Source organism: Ambystoma mexicanum, chromosome 1q, assembly GCF_040938575.1.
Source record: "Ambystoma mexicanum isolate Mex_15411 chromosome 1q, UKY_AmexF1_1, whole genome shotgun sequence".
Lineage (NCBI taxonomy): Eukaryota > Metazoa > Chordata > Amphibia > Caudata > Ambystomatidae > Ambystoma > Ambystoma mexicanum.
This window is the reverse complement of record NC_090922.1, coordinates 664,854,779-664,881,365: the sequence shown is the minus strand read 5'-3', so window position 1 is coordinate 664,881,365 and position 26,587 is coordinate 664,854,779. Positions and strand designations below refer to the sequence as shown.

The window sequence follows — 26,587 nt, the reverse complement described above, 5'->3', positions numbered from 1 at the left end:
ACAGCGACTTAAAGAGTATTACTCTAGCCGCAGGCACCATTATTGGAATGGCGGTTGATGACCAACATTTTTCCATAGATTTAGGTAATGAACTGTTAGGGCCAATCCCCAAGGACTGCTTTGACAGTGACAGTGATGACAATACAACTCCAGACAGGATTTTTACCCGGCATGGGGGGAACTTCCTGGTGTACACTTCTTGCCCTTATGGTAAGGAAGATGTGACTTATGACTTCAGGAGGGATGAGGTGATTTTCCAGGTCCATGAGGGCTGCCTTTCCCACCTGAAGCCTCCAGTCCAAATCAGCACTCTGACCAGGGACTTCTCCACCCAGCTGGAGGAGGCCGCTGAAATAGCCAAACCAGAAGTCTTTCCAGGCTTCAGGCAGATGGTGGAAGAGAGAGTCAACCTAGATGATGCCTGTGTGACTCTGGAACAAAAGCAAAAGTTGAAACAAGTTTTCTTGGATTTCCAAGATCTCTTTGCAGTAGACTCATATGACTGTGGTCGCACTGACATCCACACAACAACAATCCCCACGGACCCTGGCATGACTCCTGTGTTTGTGAAGCAATATTGCTTGCCTCTCGCATCAATGGAGTCTCTTACTGAAATAATTAAGAACCTTGAGTCCCGGGGAATAATCCGTCCAGTCCACAGCACCTTCAATAATCCGGTGCTGGGAATATTAAAGCCAAACGGCCAGTGGAGACTCTGCGCCGACCTCAGGGAGCTCAACAAACGGGTCCATACTTCGCGATGGCCTCTGCCCTACATTGACCAAGTGCTGGCCCAGATCCAGGGGTCACAGGTATTCACTGCAATAGACCTGACCAATGGATACTGGACCGTGCCTGTCAGCAGGGAGGACCAATACAAACTGGCTTTTACCTTTGCGGGCCAGCAGTACACATGGACCCGGATTCCCTTCGGATACCTTAACTCCGGTAATGAGTTCAATATTTTCCTACATAAGGCCATGCCCGACCTGGGTGCGCGGGGTAACCTGGCTTATGTAGATGATGTCCTCATCAAAAGTTCATCTGTGGAGGAACACATAGCGGAGATCCGTTATGTTCTGACGCAGTTGAGGGCCGCCGGAGCAAAACTTTCCTTTCAGAAAGCACAGTGGTGTAGAACCCGTGTTAATTTCTTGGGGCATGAGATTACTCCTCAGGGTCTCTGTCCCCAGGAAAAGAAAGTGGAAGCACTTCAGAAACTGAAAGACCCCACAACTCTGCGGGAACTAAGGAGCCTCCTTGGACTGACTAATTACAGCAGAAAGTTCATTGAGGGCTACGCAGAGATCACCAGACCCCTGATTCATCTCCTGAAGGGGGGGGGTCAAGTGGGAATGGGGTCCAGAACAAGCCGAGGCAGTAAGACAACTCAAAAGAAGCCTCTCTCAAGCGCCCTGCCTAGCTTACCCTGTCAGAAACAAGGAGTTCTTCCTGGAGACGGGGTTCTCTAATACGTGCTTGACGGCGGTATTATACCAAAAGCATGACAAGGTCAATAAAGTAATCTCCTATGCGAGCAAAACTTTATCCTCTGTGGAGGAAAAATTCAACGATTGTGAGAAGGCACTCCTGGCAACCGTGTGGGCATTGAAGAATTACCGCCCGTTTATCCAGGGGGAACACATCATAGTGGAGACTCCACACCAGCCTCTGCAATATCTCCAAAGTGATAGAATCCGGGCCGGAAATGTGAGTAATTCCCGAATTACTTCCTGGATTCTGTCAATGCAAGGCTTTCCTGTGGAGGTCAGATATGGCCAAAACAAGAAGAGTCCCCTCGCGCAAGGTCTGGCTGACTTGCATGATTGTGCCAGAGAAAACTGTCTCGAGGACGAAAGTCTAAAAATAAAGGGCAACATGGAGGCATACCTTAATTCCCCCCACAAAGTCTTTGAAGAGGACAAGTGTGAGGGAATGCCCACTGTGTATGTGGATGGATGCTCTTACCATGTTGACAACGACGGGGTGAAAGAACTGGTGGCCGGCGTAGGGAATGCATGGGTGAATGAGTCCCCAGAACCCTCCGCTGGATACAAAATTGGTCCCCGAAGTAGTCAGGTGGCAGAATTGATGGCTGTGCATCAGGCCATCCTCACTGCTGTCCAGCATCAACTCCACGAACTGGTCATAATCACAGATTCGGATTATGTACGGAACGGGTTCGTGGAGCACCTGGTTAATTGGAAAACCAGAGGCATGCTATGTGCTAACAACAAACCCTTGAAACATGGGAAGTTGATCCAAAACATTGATGATCTGGTCACCTCGAATGAGATGACCATCTATTGGAAAAAGATCAAGGGTCATTCCAAAGTAGAGGGACCAGATAAAACTGGAAATGACTTAGCTGATCAGCTGGCCAAAACCGGGGCCATCCAAGGGGATCTAATTGAGATTGAGTCCCTGTTGGGGGAAATCCAGTTCACTGCTATCACTAGGTCCCAGACAAATGCTCACAACGACCTTTCAATTGCACAATGGAGTAAGGAGACCCCTGATGCTGATTTGATTACCGCTCAGAAGGGGGATCCAATAATTGGTAAATTTTACCAGCACCTTGAGGACCCTGAGAACTTTCCCCTGACGGATACCGATTACACTGGGAAAGAGGACCTAAGAGTGTTGATGAAATGTCCAAAAATGTTCCGGATCCAAGACGGTTTGTTGGTAAGGAAATCCAAAGCTGGCCACGATCAGTGGGTGGTTCCTACCTCATTCCGAAGCCTGATGTTAAGTCACGCCCATGATGCAGCCACCGCCGGTCATAGGGGGTTTCACACAACACTGGAAATCTTAAGAGAGGTTGCATACTGGCCACACATGGGGCAGGACCTCGACCAATACTTGAAGGGGTGTCTTGTGTGTGCACAATTTCAGCCATCATCCCTCACGCACCGTGCGCCTCTCCAAAAGAGGGGGATGACCCTGCCATGGTCAGATTTACAAATCGACTTTGTAGGCCCCGTGATTGGCTCTGCTAGGGGGAATAAGTACATGTTGACTGTGACATGCTTGTTTACCAAGTGGGTGGAATGTCTCCCAGCCCCAAATTGCAAGGCAGAAACCGCAGCTGCCCTGATGATTAACCACATCTTTTCCCGTTTTGGTCTACCTCAAAGGATTGAGTCAGACAGGGGTAGCCACTTCACCAGTGAAGTAATGACAAAGATGTGGGAGATACTGGGGGTCAAAAGGAAGTTACACATTGCTTACAGGCCAGCTTCTTCTGGGGCAGTAGAGAGATATAACCGAACCATTGTGAGCATATTAAAGAAGTTTGTGGCAGATTCTGGGCCAAGTTGGGATATCCGATTACCTCTGGTCCTAATGGCCATCAGATCTACCCCTTCATCTGCAACCAAAATGTCACCATTTGAGTTGATGACTGGGCGCAAGATGGTGCTTCCTCAGCATCTGCTCTACAGGACCCAAGAGCAGACACTGATAAATGCCTCCACAACTCATGAGTATGTGGAGAATTTAAGGAAACACCTTCAACATGCTTTTGCTTATGCTCAGCGGAATCTAGAAAGATCAGCTGATAGCATGAAGACCCACTATGACCTGAAAACTTCCAGGAAGGAATATAAGGTGGGGGACCGGGTCTATCTATACAACTTCCAAAGAAACCAGGCAAAACAGCGGAAATTCTTGCCTACATGGAAGGGACCCTTTGAGATCATCGACAAGATCTCCCCTGTGGCCTACAAAATCCACATCCCCAAAGGTCCTTTGGCAGCGGGGGAAGACAAGTGGGTCCACATAAACCAGTTAAAATGTTGCCATCCCAGGCACACTCTGCAACAACTGGAGGAATCCTCTGGAATCCTAGCGGGTACTGTCTCAGACTAATTCAGTTCCAACCATAAAACATACCACATCTAGTCTCTAAAATATTGTGATTTGCATGAAACTGTCTCTTAGTTATACTGTTTTTTTTTCAAAATAAGAATGTATTGTTTCGTTATGATGAAATGCATATGCTGCCCCACTATCTCAACAGTGGTGGAAAAATGTTTATGAATAGGTATTGCCGCTCTTCCTTTGTCGTCCTAGGAGAAAGAAAACCTGGAGACGGGACAAGGAGGACGATCCGGAGACCGGGAGCAGAGACGCAAGGGGCCCGGTGTACCACCCAATATTTCCATCAGGACCGGCGAGGAGAACCGATCGATCAGTACCGGATGGAGGAAAAGATGCTGAACTGTGCCATTTGCAGAATTGGAAGAAGATTATGCGGACATACCAGTGCGTGGGTCAAAACCCTTGTGCACCCGACATCCCCTCGACTCAATCCAAGTGCCGCCGGGCGGGGGGATTTGTTGGGTGTTCTGACCCACGTTTGGACTATTATGCTACAACATTTGGTGCTGTGGGCTTTGGAAATCCAAGATGGCCGAAAAAGCCCACATGTGCGCCAGAATCTATGAAAACCGCGCACACTAAAAGTTGTGCACACTAAAATGGTTGCCTAACTTGCCACCCACCAATGCAAGCAGGATGGGCCGGGGTGCCATGAGTGAAATGTGTGCCAAAGGAAAAACCGCACTTTAAAATCACCTTTTGTTTCTCTGAATGCCAGCTCAAAATGCCTATTTGCAACACATCCAAAAATCTCACTGAACACCAGCGGACATCTGGCAGAATAAAGTCTTGTGGGCATACAAAATCTGGAAAGAGGATGAGCCTAAAACAATGTTCATCACAAAACTGGCTGGGCTATGCATGTCAGCAGCCTAACTGAAACTGGATTAAAACCACCAAAATCGAAATGTTTAAATTAAATGAGTGACCTACTTTTGAGTGTCACATAGGTTGCAATTGTTTAAATGTCATAGTTTTAAACTTAGAATCAGCATTCTAGCTGCATATGTAAAATGGTTAGTTTTATTTGAATGCAGAAAACTGGGGAACAAAAGTGACATTTTATCTGAAACCTGGCTTAAGGAACTAAATTCTGCCCACCAGCTACCCCCGACAGGAGTTGAGACTTGCACAACAGCTGTGTTCCCAGGCCTAGCTGCCCTTTTGCTGCTCCCACCAAAAGGGATATGACACTTCTCTGATTGAATTACCTGGGCTCTGCAGGAAATTGAACAAAGCCCTGTCCTGACTCAGGCAAATGTTTTATTACGGGGGCCGTAAAAAGTGGCTTCCTCCTGAAGCAAAGGGGAGGAGCACTGCCTGTGAGAGCAAGCTGGCTTGGCAGAACTGGAAAAACCAGAAATTCAACCTAGTGCTGGGGGGAAACCACACCCCTGTAGCCAGAATATGGTTTTAGAAAAAGATGAATAACTCATAGAGCGGACTTGTGAAAATTATTTAAATGATACCATAATTCTTGTGATTTTTCTTCCCACATTTTAAGAGGTTTTTAGAACCGGTGGCATGATCTGGGGGCAAGCTAGCAGTTAAGAGGGTATTACTTAAAATGTATGCATGTTAAAAATCTGACACGTCATCAAGTAATGTCCATACTCCTTGCGCACATGTGTATAAATTTGGGGTAATGTCCGATATTGCGAAATCAGTTAAAAGTGAAATATGTGCCATTTTTGAACCCAAGCCCCCAGGAAGAGCAGATTTGGACAGGGTATACCTCCTGTGATATGTGATGGGTGCATGTAATTTTAAACAAATGTGTACCTGTGCAAATATGTCTTTTGGATCAAATATAGATTGTGTGTAAAGTTGACAGGGGTGGGTTCTCTGTACCATAAACAGACCTCATCATGATGACACTTCATTTCATTCCCCCAATCAAGGGGAAGCGGATGAAGTGGCCAATGACAAGTGGAGAGGGGTAGAGCTTAGTGATGCTGCACACACACCCATTTTCAAAACACATAAAAGCAGACAGACAGGACAGATAGGGACCTTCAAATCCATTTGCTGCGGGACGCTCTGCCGGGAAAATCCATACTTTACCTCCATCAATCTCTAGAGAAAGCTGTGCAGAAAGATCCATACTTCAAATCCATCAATCTCCAGAATCCAGAGAGAGAGAGAGAGCTGACCCAGATCACTGTGAAGTGCAGAGACCAGACCAGAGTCCAGTCTAAAACCTGACCAGATCCGTGGCGAGGCCCATTTATTTCAGAAATATATTGTGAGTACCTAGCAGACTGTGCAGAACCAATCTCTTAGTTAAAATAATCTAATCCAATCTATTTTAATCTAAGTAGAACTGCCTCCCAACTGTCACCTGTCATTTGCAAAGCTGTCACCTGTCATTTTCTAGTTGCTAGCTGTCATTTGTCATTTTGAATTTTAACATTCCAAATCCGAAAAACTACCTTTATTTAATCGCTCATATCTCCGTGACCGTTTGTCCTAGAGACTTGCAGTAACTTTCCTCTGAAAGCTGGGAATCATGGCTTTTCTACGAACCTAGAATCGCATTCCTACCCCCTATAGTTTTGCCGCAATCGCGAAAAACGCACTCGCGAATTTGCCGCGATTTGCAAATTTCTCAACGTGTGAAAACAGCAGTTTTCTTGCTTTCAGTTGCCAAAAATTTGTTTAACCTGCTAGTTACTCCTAGATCCTTGCTAAAGTGAGCCTGGACTAATATTAACTTGATACCACTCACCCTGAACCTCTAGAGGGAATTAAAAGCATTTTAGCGTATTTTTCACTTCATTGCCAGCACATATAAAAGCATTTTGGGCCTGTGTTTCCAACTTCTGTAGTGTAATAATAATAATAATAATAATTTGGCATTTATATAGCGCTACGAACCCTTAGGTATCTGAGCGCTGCTTATTATTACCCACGGTGGGATTCGAACCTGCGTTCGCAGGCTCTGCACTGATGTCAAAGCGAGCGCTCTACTCGCTGTGCCACTTGACCGGCTAGTAAGCTTGCTGGGGTGAATTGAATTATATTTGATTGCATTTCTGAGAACTGTGTGCTTTCCTTCCATTTCCTTGCATTGCATAAAGGGGGGAGGGGATTGCCAGAGAAAAGTAATTACATTGTTTTGTTGAAATCATATTGAGTATTTTCTGTATTGCATTTTCATTCAACATTACATCCATCTGAACTTATATAAAGCATTCTCTACCACCTTATTCTTCTGTTCCTATTCACAAGTGGGCTAGTGCCAGACTATCCATTATTGATTACTGCTCAGATTCAGTGTGATATCCAATTATTAATTTATTATAAAGTGTGATATATATCTATATTGTTTAAATTCTCAAATAAACCTTTTAACTTGCAAAACAGAACTACTTCTTGGCTCAGTGGGGTCAGGGGGATTCCAAGGGAGGGATGTTATATAGGGGTAGTCATCCAGAACGCATGAACTGGACATAAAGATATATCAATAAGGGTTTTCATTCAGTATTCTAGACTAGGCGCTGACTTAGCTGTAGTGTTGAATTGAATCCTCTTACAATCCGGATGTGGATTCTTCATGGTCATCTCTCAAACAAGGAACAATGTCTTAAATGATCATCATGGTGCAGTCAAGTACAGCATGGAACCACATGTATAGCAACATTTTTAAATCCTGCTGATTTATGGGTAGATACATTGAGTAAATACCATGAATTAGACCAGCAAACATTAATTGAGGACACAATGCAACGCTTTCTGTACCTGGGAAGCCACATGACTGATATCTACAGCTATATCAACTCCGCTGTTGCCGACTCCAACCACGAGCACTCTCTTGCCCTCAAACTCAGCTGGGTGTTTGTACTCACGGCTGTGTAGATATTTGCCTTTAAACCTTTCCAGACCTGTGGGGAGAATAAGCATTTCATATAAAAACCAAAGATGAGCGAAAACATGGTAATGATAAGTCCCCAGCAGCATTGCAATGTCAAAGTATTTACCCTTCTAGACACATCCCATCTTTAGATGCCCCAAACTTTGTTTTTGCTACAGTATATGGCTCCTCAGAGAGGAGCATTTCATTTGCTGTTCTGTATTTTGATCAAAGACATTGATGAGTTGCTGGGAGGGTTTGGTGCCAAGACGTCATTCCCATTCATATAAATTCTACTCACATTCTAGAATTTGCCAGAAAGAAATGGGACTGAGATTGAACTAACAAAACTGACTTTCTACCAATTTCATGTGAGGCTGGGGAACCAGCCAAGTAATGGAAGCGTTGCAAGGGCTGCTGAAACTATCATTTTGACACTACTAAAAGATACTCTTTTTCAGAGAATGAATCCAAGATATCAGAGGGAAATTGAGAGTGACAGAAATGAGAGGTAGGGGTGGAAAGTAGGCAGAGATTAGGAGAGATGGCGGACAAAGGAATTTTCTGGATATAGGGAAACAAGGACATCAACTGGGAGCAAAGGAAAGATGAGACTCAAGGCAAACTGGTATTGATGGGAACAAATAAAATAAGCAACATGGAGTTGATATGAAAAATGAACGATGCCAATGAGAGAATGACAGATATCGAGATGACAAGGACCTGGACAGGTGGATGTGAGAGAGTTAGCTGTAAAGGTGAGAGAGAAACACTTTGGCAGGAATGACAGAATGTGGAAGTAGAGGTTGTGGTGTTAGAGGCATAAATGCAGACATAGAAGTGAGAGAAAAGGCACATTAAATCATTGCCTTCCTGCAGCCTCAGTTCCCTAGAGTTCACCTAGGGGGAAATTATTTTATTTATGCTGGGTGTGATGGAGATCATCTCTCGGAAGCCATTATAGTTGCACCCCTTAGCAGTCGCATTGCTTTATTTAATGTAGATTTTGAAGGCTGAAATATTTGATAATATGTACATTTCATAGATGAATTCTTAAACTAAGAAATAGGAAGCAATTCATGCTTCATTCTCTCAGGGGATGGATGTTCTGGCGAACAAAGACACACTTGTTAATGTGAGTGTCCTCTCTCTACTGGTGCATGTGAATCTGCACCTTGCACCAGATCCTCCAAAGACTGTGAGTAAAGATTAAATAGCACAGGGACATAGGAGTAATTATAGGGGGGACAGGGGGTTTTGCCCGCCCCAACTTCTGTGCCATGCCTTTTTGTCCCCCCAAACGTTTGGAGGGAGGACAGGTGGGCTGCATTCATCAATTATGTAATTGGACAGCGCGAGCCCTGCTGGGGTGCCCAGCAAGGCTTGTGCTGTCTCATTACATAATGTATAGATGCCAGGCAGCCGCGCTGCAACACATTGAGGGCTGGGATGCCTTGCATGGCTCAGTCCGTCACCCTGGCTGGCCTGACTCAAAGTCAGCAGCCAGGGTGCTGATCTGGGTGTTGCAGGGCCTGGCGCCTGTGCTGGCACTCTAGCAGCAGCACTTCCATGGGACACGGCACAGAGAATCACTTTCCGGCTTTCTGTTCGTGTGACAGACAGGAACTAGGAAGCTCATTCAGCATGCTGGTTTCTGTCTGGAGGTGCGTGAGTACGAAGATATGCAGAGCAACTCTATAGTCATTAGGCTTTTCCATTATAATACCATGATACATTAACATAAGCTTTGAAGTGAATCAGAGTCACTTGCAGAGCTGCAGATAAGGCACAATGGGCCTCATTATGAGTCACCCCGTATGGAAATAACGGTAGCGGTAAATCCGCCGCCACCGTTGTTTCCATACCGGGTGATCTCGAGTCCTGCAGGCGGAGGTGTCATTCTCGCTAGGCCTGACCTGGCGGGGTTAACACCACCTGCCTGCAGGCGGACGTGGAAACACCGGCACCATCACGGGATGGTGCCGGTGTTTCCACTTCCCCATTCCCATTGAGTCCTATCGAACTCAATGGGAATGGGGATTAACCAAATTCCGCCTCTGGAATTCCCGGGTCATCGGGGTCGTAATGCCCCGATAATTCCGGGAATCACAGAGGAGGAATGGTAATTTGAGTCCAGCGGTAACCTGCCGGAATTTCAGGCACGGTTACCGCCGGACTCGTAATGAGGCCCAATCTGATTAAATGATTTGCTCAGGATCACACACTTGGTTAAATGGTGAAACTGGGATGTGGACAATTTAAGCGACCGCACACATCTTTCCAGGTTTAGTTGATTTAGATATTTGTTAAGGTTTTTGCTTTACATTTCATGTGCTTAAATATTTATTTATAGCAAAGCATTGGAAGCTAACCACATTACATAATAAACTAGCCTTTCATAGTAAACTAACCATACACTATATACATTGTCATAGAAATATGTTGAGCAATGGGAGTATGGCTTTAATTTTATTCTCCCCATTCTGCATGCAAAGTCACAATAGCATCACGTAGATTAATGTGAGCCTGACAAATCCCCCTTGGGTTTTAAAGCCATAGTTATTCCTTCATAAAGCATGCCGCGTTATGCACCCTTCTCATTTCTGATCACTCCCTTCCATTCACATTTGTAAAGGTACAAAAGTCCCAGCTAATAGTAGCCCCCCTCCCTCCCATCAGTGCCTACTCGCTCACATTGTAATGTTCTGTTGATTCAGAGCAACGTGAGGACCCTCTGCTGCCTCGATCTCCTTGGGACATTGTCCGGGCAGTGGGACACCTCTACCAGTCGGAACAAGCAGGAATTGCTCAGCACACATTGTCCTGCCAGCGGGACACCTTTGCCGTTGGGCGTCCTCTTTGATGTGCCGAATCAGAGATTATCCCAATGAAAATATTTCCGGTCTGGCTCTTAAATGAACGACGGGGGGCAGCTCGCCCCCCCCTGTGCCTCTCCCGCTTGGTACTCCACTGCTTGGAGCCATTTGAACGCAGGAAAACATACCATAATTTTAATTAGTCAAAATCTTGTAGAAAAAATCTATCAGCAGGCACACATATAAGGTGCTGTGCAAAACCCTAGTTTATATGGCATTTAAAAATTGATATCAAGTATACTTGGTCACCCAATGCACTGCGTTAACCAATGGCTTCTGCCTTTGAATGAAAGGTTAAATCAAGGGAATTGCTGACATTCAAGTGGATCTGGTCCTTTCAGCCATGGCTTTATAGTTCAGCTAGGTCAAGTCAACTTAGCCCAAAATGTCAGGGATCAGGGGGTGATAAGGTCTGGTCTGCTCAATGGGCATTGCACCACTGTTTCCATGTGTTATTGTATATGTACATATAAAAGGTGGGTGCACACAGTGTATGTCAATGGAGGTGCTGGGTGCATTTGTGTGTGAGTGAGAGTGTGTGCAAGCATATTTGTGTTGATCTTTGTGTCTGAATGAATGATAAATAATGCATTGTTTGTATGTTCTATTGGAATTAAGTTTGTCAATGTTATGTTGTGTCACTGGGTGCATGGCAGGCCAACTGAAGATGTGCAGGGCCCAATGTAATTTTAAAGATAGATCACCAGTCATATGTAAGTTATAAGAGAGCGTCAGCAATGGACTCTTATGGTGTAGTAGTCTAGTGTTACAGCATAAAGCAAATGTGACTTACAGGGCACCCCCGTCTCCTGTTTTTCAATGTTCAGACCACACCAGGTGACATATAGATGACCTTTGTCATCATATAGCTAAATGACTCACATGACTCTTGTGATTGGGTATGGGAAACTTTTGATTAATTTATTTCACAAAAATAGTTTCCTCATTACAAAAATATAATACTTAAAAATATGATTCACAACACATCACAAATTCAGAAAACATGTTATCGAGGGTTGGTATACAAACAAACACAGACTGGATTTCTCACTGTGTCGTCTGATAGTGAGTTCTGCAAAAATGTACAAAAGGGTTTTTTCTAAAGAATGTATAGCTTCAGTTGTTGAACACCTTTTAAAGATCAATTGAAGAACTCTGAGAACCATAGGGTATTACCATAGAGTAAGATCTCATTATCACACAGTTTTTGACATCAATATTTTCTTTTCATTTGGGACACAATTCACCAATTTTTTCACAACACACGTGCATATGTACTACTCTTATACCCCTGTATCTTCATTGTTATTCTATGTCTCTTTGAAGTACTGAGTGTCTGTTACTTCTGTACATTTCCCAATTCAATTAGGATGTTTTTTTGAAATGATGTAGTCTAGTGTTATCAATCAGGGATTTAGGTTGTTTGACCGAGGTACAAAATCACAGCGAAAATGACCGTAGTCATTTTCGCTGCGAATAAGTTTTTACCTCGGTACAAAAAACCAAACCCATCTCCCCCTAAACCACCAGTACACCCATAAACCCAACCCTACTTACCTTTTCTCCATCCGCCGCCTCTCCTGTACCCTGCAACGTCAGATCCATCCATCTAACCCTGGTTGGATCTGATGCTGAAGGGTCTCTTTTTCTTCTTTTTTTTTTGTTGGGTCTCCTGCCACCAATGCTGAGGAAGCGAGGGACACCCCCGCAACTGCCGAAGTAAAAAATACTGAACATGGGGACACCCCCGTAACTCCACCTCTTCAAGCTCGGTATCTTCGGCTTCAAACTAATGGTGGTGACCAAATTCAGTCAAATCTACCATTCAACCAAATTTTATCAAACAATTTGGCCGAAACTATCCCTAAGAGCCACCACCTGCCCTCTTTCTACCCCACTCTTGTCCCCACCATCATTTTCAGCAAAGTTACTCCACTGCACAGCGACCTTGTTTGCCCACTAACCAATGTTTAATCAATGGTGACTGACTCCCTGACATCCTAATCAGCTACAAACAAAAACACAGTTGATGATGCAAGAGGTCAATCAAAGCCCCATGGTCAGTTGTTCCAAAATGCAGTTAGAAATACAGTGGTACAAGGAGTCAGAAACTTTCGTTCATCCAGCACCTGGTTCACATCATGCAGGGCCTCCAGGGTCACTATCTCTGTGCTACAGACCTGAAAAATAGATTGGTAGTGTGCCTGAACCTTTTCCTTGATCAAAGAGTTCATCGGCTATCCAAAGGTGAACCACCCCAAGTTCCACCCCAGGAAAGTAACAGATGTTATAGGCCAAAGTTACTTCGAAACTCTGAATCAAGTGTAGGCTTAAGGACAAAGTGACCAATTTTCCATAAATTGCCTTACAAAAGATACATGGCAACCATGTTACCCAATTCTCTAGAAACCAAGAAAAATGGATTTGAATAAATATGGCAAGATGATTATCCCCAGGAGAATTACATGGTTTTAGCCCCGTCACCATTTTCTGCAGCTTCACAGGCAATACAGTACCTGTTTGCAATCGCACCATACGTAGTTCACCTTCATCATGGAAAACGTACTTATCAGAATCAAATTGGAATCTGATCTCTCTGATACAGGGAAAGTTTCTGTGAAACGAGTCCAAGCATTTCAGAGAGGTGCTAGTCATTACTCTTTCAATCGGGGGCGTTGTAACCATGTCTATCTTAATTCGGAGAATCCAGAGAAAAGTGGTTTGTCACAGCAACAACAAACTATTTCAGATAGGTAATGGACATCCTTTTGGGGCTGTTTCAGAAGATAAATATTTCCTCTATGTATGTTCATCCTTGCAGTAGCCAAACAATCCTGAATATGTTTCATTTTTATAGAGCAACAAAATGTGTTGGTAGTCACTAAGGCCTAAGTGTTGTACAATGTGGCCAAAAGGTGAATTGAATACATGTTGGTAGTAGTGATGGAGCTCATAGATAACTGTACCTTTGAAGATAATTCGTTGTAGGATTTTTGGTAATGTTTTGTAGAATAATTTGCACATCAACAACAGAAAACATAACATTTCACAAATATACAATTTTATATACAGCAACAGCATTGGATAATCAATGATCTAAATTAATCGCCATTGTGGCGCATAGATGGCTAAGGGCATGGAAATAAATGGCTTGATAAAAAGTTATGATTATCACATGTCACCATTAGTGGACCGTAAAAATTGGAATTCTGAGCGGATTAATATCACATAAGGATCTATTCCCCAGGGGGATTACGTTAGCTCCTGAGAGCACAGTCCTCTGGGTCATATTTACACATGGCTGCTGGCTAACTTCAATTTATAACAAATAAAAAATTACAAAAACAATTTGAATTCTTTTTTGCTTTTCAATTTAGGGGGATACCTCCTAACCCCCCTGTTTCCTCAGCTTTACTAACCCCCCCACAAACCCCTGCCCACCCCTTTTAATCCCATAAACCACCCCCTATATTTACTTCTAACAAAAAATCCGATATGTTTTAGTTATTTTTAATTCATTATAAAAGTGATTCGTTATTGTTAATTCTTTGAAATCACTGTATACCACACGACATATCAGTTGGACTCAACAATATCATTATGTTTAATTTTGCGTTGGGCACAGCTGTTGCGAGAAACAAAAGCTAAAATTTGGCACAGGATAATTGGTCTGCTTTACGTTCGCACAGCGCCCAGCCTGAGTCCTTAGCCACTATATTCTGCAGCCTGGACCAGTCTTTCCATCCGGTCCACAGCCCTTTCAGGCGCTGGTGTCTGCTCTCATTGAATAGGCCACTCCACACAGCAAACTAAAAACCACAGACATGTAGAGCCTCGGGAGTTGCAGAGCTAAAACACCCAGCAGGCTCCAACATCCGTGCCCTTGTCCCCTCGCAGGCTTTGCTCTCACGGCTGGATTACGAGTTTTAACATTTTCTGGTGTCTTGATGGGGGTGGAGCTTCAAAGCACAGCAGCGGCCAGGGAAAACAGTAATACGAACAGGTTGAGGACTCCCACTGGAGGCGCCCACACCCGTGCACTTATCCCCCCACGGGCATCACCCTCGAGGGGGAATTAGGAGTTTGAAGCTTTTCTGGTGTCTTGATGGGGCAGAGTGTCAAAGCACAGCAGCGGGCGGGCCAAAACCGCAATACAAGCAGGATGAGAACTCCTCCTTCAGGTGCCAACACCTGCGCCCTTTTCCCCCCGCAGGATTTGCCCTAGCGGGGGGATATCTGGTGTATTCATGGGGTCAGAGTCTCAAAGCACAGCAGTGGGCTGGAGAAAACAGCAAAACAAGCAGCAAGACCCCCGCCCGTGTCCCCCTGCTGTCTTTTGATAATGGTGAATACTGATGGAGTGTTGAAAAAGATAACTGCACAAGGAGACAAATCATCATATTTCACAGATGAAGTGAACGAACACCTAAACGGCAGATATTCCAATATACAATGTTGCCCTGGTTGTGAGGGGGAGAATGACTGAGCTTGTGCAATTCTTGGGGTTCAAACTAATTCTGTGGAGACTAATCATAAGGAGAATCTAAATAGTTCCAAATCATGTTAAAGTCCCCAACAAGAAAAGAATCCATGGACGTATGATGGGTGCCAGTTCAAGCCATAACCTTGATACAAAAAGTAGTCAATTTTAGTAGGACTGTAAATAGCATATACATGGAAGGAATCATGCAGAGACGCAGCACCATTTAACCCAAGAAACAGCAAGCCCAAATGTTTGCAGCAGCACACCTGAAAAAGCCTTCAACAACTTGCATTTTACATTGACCACTCCAAATTCTTTTCTACTTCCCGATCTGTGAACGCAAGACACTTGAAAAAGATTACTGACAACCACACAATCCATTTGGGAATCGATGAAGACAATTTGATTCTGGAGGTTGTTAATCTAATAAAATTTCCCTTCGTCTCACAACCAGGTGCATTGGGAGCATTTAAAAAAAGACATGTTTGCAATACATTTTTCCTGATACCCATTAGGGCCCTGAAAGTGAATTCCTGGCCAATCACTGTTGTCATTACATGCTTCACTGGATGCCTTAGCAAATTAATTCTGAGCTATGAGCCCAAATGTCAGCCAAGATACATCATGAAGAGTACCACAATCCAGGTCAATGATGATGCTCTCATCATCAAGGATAAAGATAGCGCCCATTGTCTGCTGGTTCTGCTTGACCTTCCTCTTGGCTGCCTGCAATATACCACAGCAAGCTTCTTTGCGGAATCGTAATGAAATGTTGCCCAAGCAGAGCGGGGGTTGCGTGGGTGTCCCCCGCTCTACTTGAGTGCCATAACGGGAGTCGGGATTTGCAGGTGTGCCCCCACTAACCATTTTGGTAAGCGGGGGACAAGAAAGGAAAAAAAGAAAAAAAAAGAAAAGCACCCTGTGGCACCAGCTCTAACCCACGTTAGTGGGAGCCACTGACGCCGCAGGGATAGCAGGATGTAGGCGGCACACACAGAAGTGTGCCGCCGTAAAGGTGGGTTGGGGTAGTTGGGAAGGGAAATACAGGCCGGGGGATGCGGGCACAGTGATCTACCTGATCATTACACTGCGCCATAATTGCCGTTGACATTTTGGTTGACGCAGTTACGGGCGGCTCAGTGATCACATAGATTCCTTCTTTGCTATATTTACTGTCTGTATGTGCTTTAATGACACATTTCTATGATGGTTTGTGTCTCATTTTACAGACAGACACCAGCTCATCCAGATGGACACCCACCAATCCCAACATTGCCTGTAAGCTGCAGAATCTTAACTGGGTTGTCCTAACCTTCTCATCAAGATCCACTAGTATGCCAATGACACCCAACTCAATTTAAAGGTCTAGTCCATCAACAAAATCCATCAACTGAAAGTGATGTTAAGCTTCCACATAAAACTGAAACACTTGAAATGCCCCTCTTGAATGTTTGCTTCACTGATACATGAAACAATGTTCAAAAGCTAAGGTGGCAAATTGGAATTTAAATTCCCAATTCCTACACTCCAAGATTGCAGTGCCACGCTGAGGGCAGTCAATAATTCACAAACCTGAGATAGGGAAGTACAATCACATCAGCCAGCCTATAACTCAGTCAGGTGTGGATGCTGTAAGTAGACTAGCGGTGGCTGTGAGGGGTGAGGTGGGTAATCAAAAAGGAAATAGAGAGGAGAGTACGAGGCAGTGGCCACAGAAGAGCAGTGAGAGTGGAGAGAATAAGAAGAAAGGAGAGTGTGGTAGGCATCATTATAGAATTTAACAAATCTTGAAAGGACAACAAAGAGTAGAGAGATGGGGATCGATCATAGACAGTTGGAGATGAAGGCTCCTTGTTCTCAGTGAAGGTATTTATGGTTTGGGCCATGTAATCTTTGAACAACCCAGACAGATTATATTAATCTTGATTTGATTTGTGACATCAAGGGCAGTGTCAGAAGAATTGTCAAGCAATTTAAATTATATCTTTTTTCAGTATGGTTTTGTAATTTCTTGTGACGTATGCTCTAAAAATATTTTCCCAGAGCTTTGGCTAGGACATATTTGGAGAAGGGGTGGGTAAAACGGGCAAAATTCACTAGACAGATGAATTAGCGTGCATTGTCAATTTCTCCAGAGATGCAAAATGGGACCTTTTTCACTCAAATTTGTAATTTCTGCCTGAATTATACGATTGTTTGCAAAATGTTGGCCAAATCAGGTGCTGCGAAACATTTCAGCAGCCTAATTGACCAATATTTGGTGCAAAAAATACGAAATTTGGGAAAGAAATACAATTTCAGTCTAGAATAGGAAATTGGGAAAAAGAAGCTGTCGACCAAGAATTAGGGCCGCATTGCATCCATTTTGCTTTGCCAGCAGTATTTTTGCCCACCCCTAATGTAGAGTTGGCTCTTTATCCCCTTCCGACTCACACTACTTGCGGTAGATCAGCTACTGTGGAAAGTAGATATGTACGTGTATGTGTGTAGGGGCTACAAACAGTGGAGTAACTTTGCTGAAAATGTTGGGGGGCACAGGGGTGTGGTAGAGAGAGGGCAGGTGGTGGCTCTTAGGGATAGTTTCGGACAAATTGTTTGATAAAGTTTGGTTGAATGGTAGATTTGACTGAATTTGGTCACCACCATTAGTTGGAAGCCGAAGATACCGAGCATGAAGAGGTGGGGTTACGGTGTGTCCCCATGTTCAGTATTTTTTACTTCGGCGGTTGCGGGGGTGTCCCTCGCTTCCTCAGCATTGGTGGCAGGAGACCCAACAAAAAAAAAGAAGAAAAAGTGACCCTTCAGCATCAGATCCGACCAGGGTGAGATGGATGGATCTGACGTTGCAGAGTACAGGAGCGGAGGCGGATGGAGAACAGGTAAGTAGGGTCAGGTTTTATGGGTGTACTGGTGGTTTGGGGGTACATGGGTTTGGTTTTTTGTACCGAGGTAAAAACGTTTTCGCAGCGAAAATGACTACGGTCAATTTCGCTGTGATTTTGTACCTCGGTCAAACAACCTAAATCCCTGATGGATAACAATAGACTACATCATTTAAAAAAAAAATCCTACTTGAATTGGGAAATGTACAGAAGTAACAGACACTCAGTACTTCAAAGAGACATAGAATAACAATGAAGATACAGGGGTATAAGAGTAGTACATATGCACGTGTGTTGTGCAAAAATTGGTGAGCTGTGTCCCAAATGAAAAGCAAATATTGATGTCAAACACTGTGTGATAATGAGATCTTACACTATGGTAATACCCTATGGTTCTCAGAGTTCTTCAATTGATCTTTAAAAGGTGTTCACTAACTGAAGTTATACATTCTTTAGAAAAAACTCTTTTGTACATTTTTGTACATTTTTGCAGAACTCACTATCAGACGACACAGTGAGAAATCCAGTCTGTGTTTGTTTGTATACCAACCCTCGATAACATGTTTTCTGTATTTGTGATATGTTGTGAATCATGTTTTTAAGTATTATATTTTTGTAATGAGGAAACTATTTTTGTGAAATAAATTAATCAAAAGTTTCCCATGCACAATCACAAGAGTCATGTGAGTCATTTAGCTATATGATGACATAGGTCATCTATAGGTTAACTGCTGTGGTCTGAACATTGAAAAACAGGAGACGGGGGTGGCCCGTATTTCACATGTGCTTTATTCTGTAACACTAGACTACTACACCATAAGAGTCCATTGCTGACGCTCTCTTATAACTTACATATGACTGGTGGTCTATCTTTAAAATTCAATTGGGCCCTACACATCTTCAGTCGGCCTGCCATGCACCCAGTGACACAACATAACATTGACAAACTTAATTCCAATAGAACATACAAACAATGCATTATTTATCATTCATTCAGACACAAACATCAACAAACATATGTTTGCACACACTCTCAACCACACACAAATGCACCCAGCACCTCCATTGACATACACTGTGTGCACACACCTTTTATATGTACATATACAATAACACATGGAAACAGTGGCGCAGTGCCCATTGAGCAGACCAGACTTTATCACCCCCTGATCCCTGACATTTTGGGCTAAGTTGACTTGACCTAGCTGAACTGGAATGTCAGCAATTCCCTTGATTTTTCCTTTCATTCAAAGGCAGAAGCCATTGGCTAACGCAGTGCATTGGGTGACCAAGTATACTTGGTATCAATTTTTAAATGCCATATATCTCCAAACTAGGGTTTTGCACAGCACCTTATATGTGCCTGCTGATAGATTTTTTCTACAAGATTTTGACTGATTAAAATTAAGGTATGTATTCCTGTGTTCAAATGGCTCCAAGCAGTGGAGTACCAAGTGGGAGAGGCACAGGGGGGCGAGTTGCCCCCTGTCGTTCATTTAAGAGCCAGACCGGAAATTTTTTCATTGGGATAACTCTCTCATTCGGCACATCAAAGAGGGCGCCCAACGGCAAAGGTGTCCCGCTGGCAGACAATGTGTGCTGAGCAATTCCTGCTTGTTCCAAATGGTAGAGGTTTCCCACTGCCAGGACAATGTCCCAAGGAGCTCCGGGCAGCAGAGGGTCCTCAAGTTGCTCTGAATCAACAGAACAGTACAATGTGAGTGAGTAGGCACTGATCGGAGGGAGGGTGATTTACTATTAGCAGGGACTTTTGTACCTTTAGAAATGTGAATGGGAGGGAGTGATCAGAAATGAGAAGGGTGCATAACGCTGCATGCTCTATGGAAGAAGAACTATGGCTTTAAAACCCAAGGGGGATTTGTCAGGCTCACATTAATCTATGTGATGCTATTGTGTCTTTGCATGCAGAATGGGGAGAATAAAATTAAAGCCATACTCCCATTGTTCAACATATTTCTATGACAATGTATATAGTGTATGGTTAGTTTACTATGAAAGGCTAGTTTATTATGTAATGTGGTTAGATTCCAATGCTTTGCTATAAATAATTATTTAAGCGCATGAAATGTAAAGCAAAGACCTTAACAAATATCTATATCAAATAAACCTGGAAAGATGTGTGCAGTCACTTAAATTGTCCACATCCCAGTTTCACCATTTAACCAAGTGTGTGATCCTGAGCAAATCATTTAATCACATTGGGCCTCATTACGAATCCGGCGGTAACCGTGCCTGGAATTCCGGCAGGTTATCGCCGGACTCGAATTACAATTCCACCTCTGTGATTCACGGAATTACCGGGGCATTACGACCCCGGTGACCCGGGAATTCCGGAGGCGGAATTTGGTTAATCCCCATTCCCATTGAGTGCGATGTGACTCAATGGCAATGGGGAAGTGGAAACACCGGCACCATCTCGTGATGGTGCCGGTGTTTCCACGTCCGCCTGCAGGCAGGTGGTGTTAACCCCGCCAGGTCAGGCCTAGCGAGAATGACACCTCCGCCTGCAGGATTAGAGATCACCCGGTTTGGAAACAACGTTGGCGGCGTATTTAGCGCTACTGTTATTTCCATACCGGGTGACTCATAATGAGGCCCATTGTGCCTTATCTGCAGCTCTGCGAGTGATTCTGATTCACTTCAAAGCTTATGTTAATGTTTCATGGTATTATAATGGAAAAGTCTAATGACTATAGAGTTGCTCCACATATCTTCGCACTCACGCACCTTTAGACAGAAACCAGCAAGCTGAATGAGCTTCCTAGTTCCTGTCTGTCACACGAACAGAAAGCCGGAAAGCGATTCTCCGTGCCGTGTCCCCTGGAAATGCTGCTGCTCGAGTGCCAGCACAGGCGCCAGGCCCTGCAACACCCTGATCAGCACTCTGGCGGCTGACTTTGAGTCAGGCCAGCCAGGGTGATGGACTGAGCCATGCAGGGCATCCCAGCCCTGAATGTGTTGCAGCGCGGCTGCCTGGCATCTCTGCATTATGTAATGAGACAGCGCAAGCCTTGCTGGGCACCCCAGCAGGGCTCGCGCTGTCCAATTACATAATTGATGATTGCAGCCCACCTGCCCTCCCTCCAAAAGTTGGGGGGGGGGCAAAAAGGCATGGCACAGAAGTTGGGGGGATAAAACCCCCTGCACTCCCTATAATCACGCCCATGGCTAGAAAGGTTTTATAGCATAAACACAGCTAGGAAGCAGACATTTATTGTGTATAGCAGGCAAAGATGAGGGGAAAGGGTCTGAGAGTGCTCAGTGGCTAATGGGATGTTTTTAATAGTCTTTGGTTTCTTTCTGGTCTATCTGAGGGAAGGAGTGACTCAGATGTGAATTTAAATGTTGTTCCTGGGCACTGATTCTTAGCATGAGAATACCATTCTATAAATTATTGTTTTCCATCTTGACAATGTTGTGGCTTCTTGTTGTGATAACCGCAATTATTTTGAGTTGTTCAGCCATGTTGGCGGGTGCATCAGTTGTCACGGCCTTTCCTGTAATGAAGCTCTCTCAAAGATGATACTTGCCTGGAGGAGTGCCAAGCCAGCACCTTCAGCCGGGGCATTACGTGGTCAAATGTATTCAATCATTTTTAATTCATGTAATTCATCATCAGCTGCCGCGTGCTGGGTGGATTTTAGAGCGGTCAAGTTGTAGGCTGAGACATCTGCAGCATTGTGTAGCCCCAATCCAGGTGGGAGAGGGTCATTGAAGAGTTATTGTATGATCATTGATTTTAGTATATGAAATAATACTTTTCTGGTATTCTTGTGGCTTGAAGTCAGGCTTAAGATTTAGAAAAGGATATTTTTGAACGTTTGGCAGTTGATGTTGTGATGAGGTACGTAAATTCCATGAGTAATGCCTATCTCGTCTCAATGGTCAATGGAATAAATCAAAGTGTGATGTCTGGGCTTGTTGAGAGGGGGATTGGTGACTGAGGAGCTTCCAGGAGTTGAGGTACAGAGGGTTCCTGAAGGTGAACTTTCACAAGGCCTTAAAGATTCCCTTTTCAACTGATGCTCTGAATGCTGTATCATGGCTACATGAAGATGCAGAGGATGCATACAGATATATCCGTTTACAATGGCTCTGTGATAAAGAGTGGTTTGAGGGTGTTTGAGGTAATGAGGTTGACGGTGCCTGAGACATGGAGTAATGGAGATTATGCATTGATGAGCAAGACGTTTCATGACTGTTTGGCTGGAGGTTTGCAAGTGGAAGTGAATAGGATGTCAATATTGTTATGTGATTTGGAGATGCATGAGTGTTTGGGGTGTTTGTGAGAGTGGGGATTGTGAGAGGTATTTGAGGTGTGATGCCCAAGGTGCAGTGCTTAACTGCTTACCAGTAATTTAATTAGGAGGAGGCATGTCTGAGTGATGGTTTAGCACACTTTTCTATTATCAGAGTTATAAAGGTTTTATGTTGGCATTCGGGAGTTGTGTTATCTGCACCTTCTGCTGTGTAATTAATCAAGAAGGATGCATTATTGTCACCAGACACACTTAATTTGGCATAATATATATTGAATTTGCAGATTGAAGAATTGATTGAGTCATGACACTTCAGCACACTTGGAAATCAAAGTTGAATAAAGTTAGTTCAATGAGGTTTTTGGTGGCCAACAATCCCTGCAGATTTTCGCAAGTGTATTTATTCTTGTCTAGTTTGTGCACATACTCATTCTTCAGATATTACTGTTATCATTTTTTTTGTAGGTTACCTTCTTCTAAAGTAATATGGTAAGACATACATTACACACTGTAATCGTATTTCTGATGATTGTATCTGCTTAGATTCACATGCTGTGCATATAGTCTGACAACTAGTGGTAACCGCGTAGCATTGCATTTTTTTTTTGCAGATCGAAAAGGAGCATGGACATGGGCATGACTGTAACACTATCACTAAGGTGACATGTAGTGTACCCAAAATCCTTCACTTGTCAACGTCCCTCCAGTTTTTGTTCTGCCGTGAGGGAGCCTTACAGAAGCGTGAGTGAGTACAGAAGAAAGAAGGTGCAAGATGTCTATGTTCCTTCTACTCCAAGAGGGGAGGAAAGGTGGGCGCATGTGAATCTAAGCAGATAAAAGCATCAGAAATACGATTACGGTGAGCAATGTATCTATTTTGATGTTCGTGAATCTGCTAAGAATCACACGCTGTGCATAGACTAGCCAGAAGTACCAAGAGAAGGTGGTGGGATGTTTGAAGTGACAGTAGCAAAAATATGTCTTAGCACGGCTTGTCCCACCTGAGAATCAGACTTAGAGTGTCTGTCTAAGCAGTAGTGTTGGGTGAATGTATGAACAGAACTCCAGGTTGCTGCTTTGCAAATGGAATCTAGAGGAACATTTGCAATAAATGCTATGCTGGCCCCTGTGCCTCGAGTAGAGTGAGCACTAAGCGAAAAGGGTAGGTCACTCTTGGCAAGAGAGTACCAGTGTGCTGCAATTTACAGTCCTTTTGGAAATAGGTGATTTAGAGACAGGGTCCCCTTCTCTGCCAGCTGCCACAGAGACAAAGAATTGGCTAGTCTTTCTCAGTGGCTTAGCTTTTTCAAGGTAGTATATCACTGCTCTCCTGACATCTAGCGTGTGGAGGCTTCTTTCTGCCAAAGTAGTGGGATTTTGAAAGAAAGTGAAAAGTTTGATTGATTGATTCACATGGAACTTCAAGATGAATTGGGGCGCAAAGCGTGGGTGTGTGCGCAAAACCACCTTGGGGGTCATTACGAGTATGGCGGAAAATACCGGCATGGCTGCCGCCGAAGTCATGAATTTTCCCGGGAATGGGCAATTACCGGTGCATTACAGCCCCGGCGGACCCGGTAATCGACCATCGCTGGAAAATATGACTCCCCATTCCCATTTGAGTCCTATTGGACTCAATGGGAATGGGGAGGACAATTGCACCAGCACCATTCATGAATGGTGCCGGTGCATCCGTCAAGGTCTGCGAGCGGGTACCTTTCCGCCTGCCAGGTCAGACCTGGCAGGCAGAAGGGCACCCGCTCGCAGACTCGTAGTTTGCCGGTCCGGTAATATCGGTACCGGCAAGCTTACCGGTACCATTGTTACCGGAGCGCCAAACTTATAATGAGGCCCAAGTGTCTTTGTGAATAGTTACAAATGGGTCCCGAACTGAGAGGGCTTTGTAGGGGAGGAATAGTATCACAAGTATTACACTGACAGGTACAATTTTAAAACCTTTATTGAAGCTGTTGGGGCTGGAAAAACTCCTATTTTGCCCTTTAATTAAGATAGGAGTAGTCTCGATCATCAAACAAAACAATCCTAGTGGAGTCTGTCAAATCAAAATGGCCTATGCTAACAAAACCTAATGCCTGTCTTATGTCTTGTACAAAAAGTGAATAAAGGAGAAATGTATGCAAAGGAAAGATCAGTGTTAAAAACATAAATGTGGTTGAACCAGCTCTCCTCCCCACATTAGACCCCTCGGAGTAAGGCTGTCCCTGTAGGCAGGATGACACACTCTGGCTCGGCTCTAAACACAAACAGTTCCAAAACATGGGTCGAGGCCCGTCTAGCCTTCCACGTTCAAGTCTCTTCTCACAACAAAGTTCACATAGGTCCCCTTAAGTCAGGCTCAGACCTCTCACAACAAAGTTCAACAAAACTTGCAAGGGGGCACCCTTCCCCAAGCTTATTACACTTCGGGTCTCACTCTGTCGGGCTCGAACCACTTTCGGGTTGTCAAAGACTTTCGAATGTGCGTGGCTTTCTTTACAGAGCACCACAGGACTACTTCGACTCAAGGTTCACAGTTTAACTTTCACTGTCCCCTTCTCTAGGAGTTAATTTTGCTTACTTCTTTTTTGCGTTCATTTGCTTTATCACTTCAAACAATGAACCTTTTACAGAGACTTTCGAGTGGACTACTTCCATTCGCCGGACCACTCCGTTATTTAATATCGCTGATTTCACAGTTGTCCTTACTTCAAAGTTCATTCACAGGTCTGCCTTTCTACGCATCTCATCCACACGCGTGCAGCCTTCACTTGAGATATAATGTTGCTACTTCAAACTTTAACACACACCGGTCTCTCAGGCTACTTGCCAACTCACCAACTGTGTGTGTCTCTTTCTTGGTTTTACAATTTCCAATTCACGCGTCAAGGTTAGTACCACAGGCTTGACCACGCCTCTGCAACTCTGCTGTTCACCTGGGAGGGTCATTGGTTTCTTTGAAACACGATGCAGCTTTCTGATGTGGGATCTGGACTTCTCCACGTGTCTTCCATGGCCTGTCAGAGGCAACGACCCTCCAGTAGGGAATTCTTGGGGTTATAAACCCGCTGCTCTTGTCCCTTAGTCCATCGCCTTGCTCCAGCTTTGCATTTGCCCTGGAAGTTCTGCTCATACTTGTGTTCGGCCTTGCTCAGAGTGTGTCTCTAGGTTCTGCCTTTTATTCGTGTGAGGAGAGCTAATTAGAATTAGTTTTATGCACTTAGAGTCAAGTGCCTGACTTTGCCTGACCCAATTAGCGGGATATGTCCAGTACAATGTGTGAAAGTTAGTGTTGTTACTCTCAGTCACCCTCTTCCTCGGCCCAGTGTTTGTGTAGAAAAGGAAGGGGGAGTTGGGAGCGTGGGAAATCCTAAAAAATAGGATGGGTTAGATAAGCAAATTAGGGGGGAATACTGTGTCATCCCATTGGCGGCCTCAACCCCCACTCCCGAAGACCCCTCACTTAGGTTATCCTCTTGCACTGGTCCACCCCCAGGTATTAGATCCAAAAGCGATGGCCGTGTCCTAGCCACCTTGATGACAAGTCCCTGAGGACTGGCGGGTATGACACCCTTTGGTTTCTCACAGCCTGCAGTTTACTAACTCTCCTTATCAAGGTGATATGATATGATATGATAGGTTATTTATAACACGCTTAATACACAAAGGCTTCTAAGCACGGACCCGGGGATCGAACCTGTGGTTCTCTGTGTTGTCTTGCTTCCAAGGCGAGCAGGTTGCCCCTGAGCTATCCTCCCAAGAGGTGATGGCGACTAGGAAGGCAGTCTTATAGGTGAGGGCCTTAAGGCTAGCCCTGTGCATTGGTTTGAAAGGAGGTCCCTTTAACTATGTGAGGACAACATTCGAGTCCCATCTGGGAGTTGGGTTGGATATAGGGGTGAGTTCTTTTTACCACCTTAATGACAGAAATGTTCCACCATGAATCCTTGCCCTGGGATGTGGTATACGCAGAGAGAATGGCCAGGTGGACCTTTAGGGAATTGAAGACAAGTCCTGAGTCTAATAGGTGTGTATCTTCTGTATGTGCCTCCGGTTATGAGCCAGTTATCGTGGTAAGGATACACAGGAATGGACTGCCTGTGCAGTTGAGTCGCCGCTAGTGCTAGTACCTTTGAAAACACACTCGGGACTGAGGCAATACCGAAGGGGAGAACTGATAGTGCCTGTGCACTGGCAACATTGAAATGTGAAAGTATGCATCTTTCATGGCCAATGTGGCCATGTAATCCCCCTGCCGCAGTAATGGGATTACTTCCTGAACAGTTGTCATCCTGAACTTTTGAGATTGGACAAGGTACAAGGAAGTATAT

At 44.4% G+C, this 26,587-nt stretch overlaps 1 protein-coding gene across 1 annotated transcript in view; it reads right to left on the bottom strand.

Moving 5' to 3' along the window:
• Positions 1–26,587, bottom strand: part of LOC138534995 (dimethylaniline monooxygenase [N-oxide-forming] 2-like) — a 584,153-nt gene that overhangs the window by 435,820 nt on the left and 121,746 nt on the right. Inside the window, exon 4 of the mRNA XM_069641261.1 lies at positions 7,627–7,769. Within this exon, the coding sequence (XP_069497362.1) occupies positions 7,627–7,769 (143 nt within the window). The remainder of the gene's footprint in view (positions 1–7,626; positions 7,770–26,587) is intronic.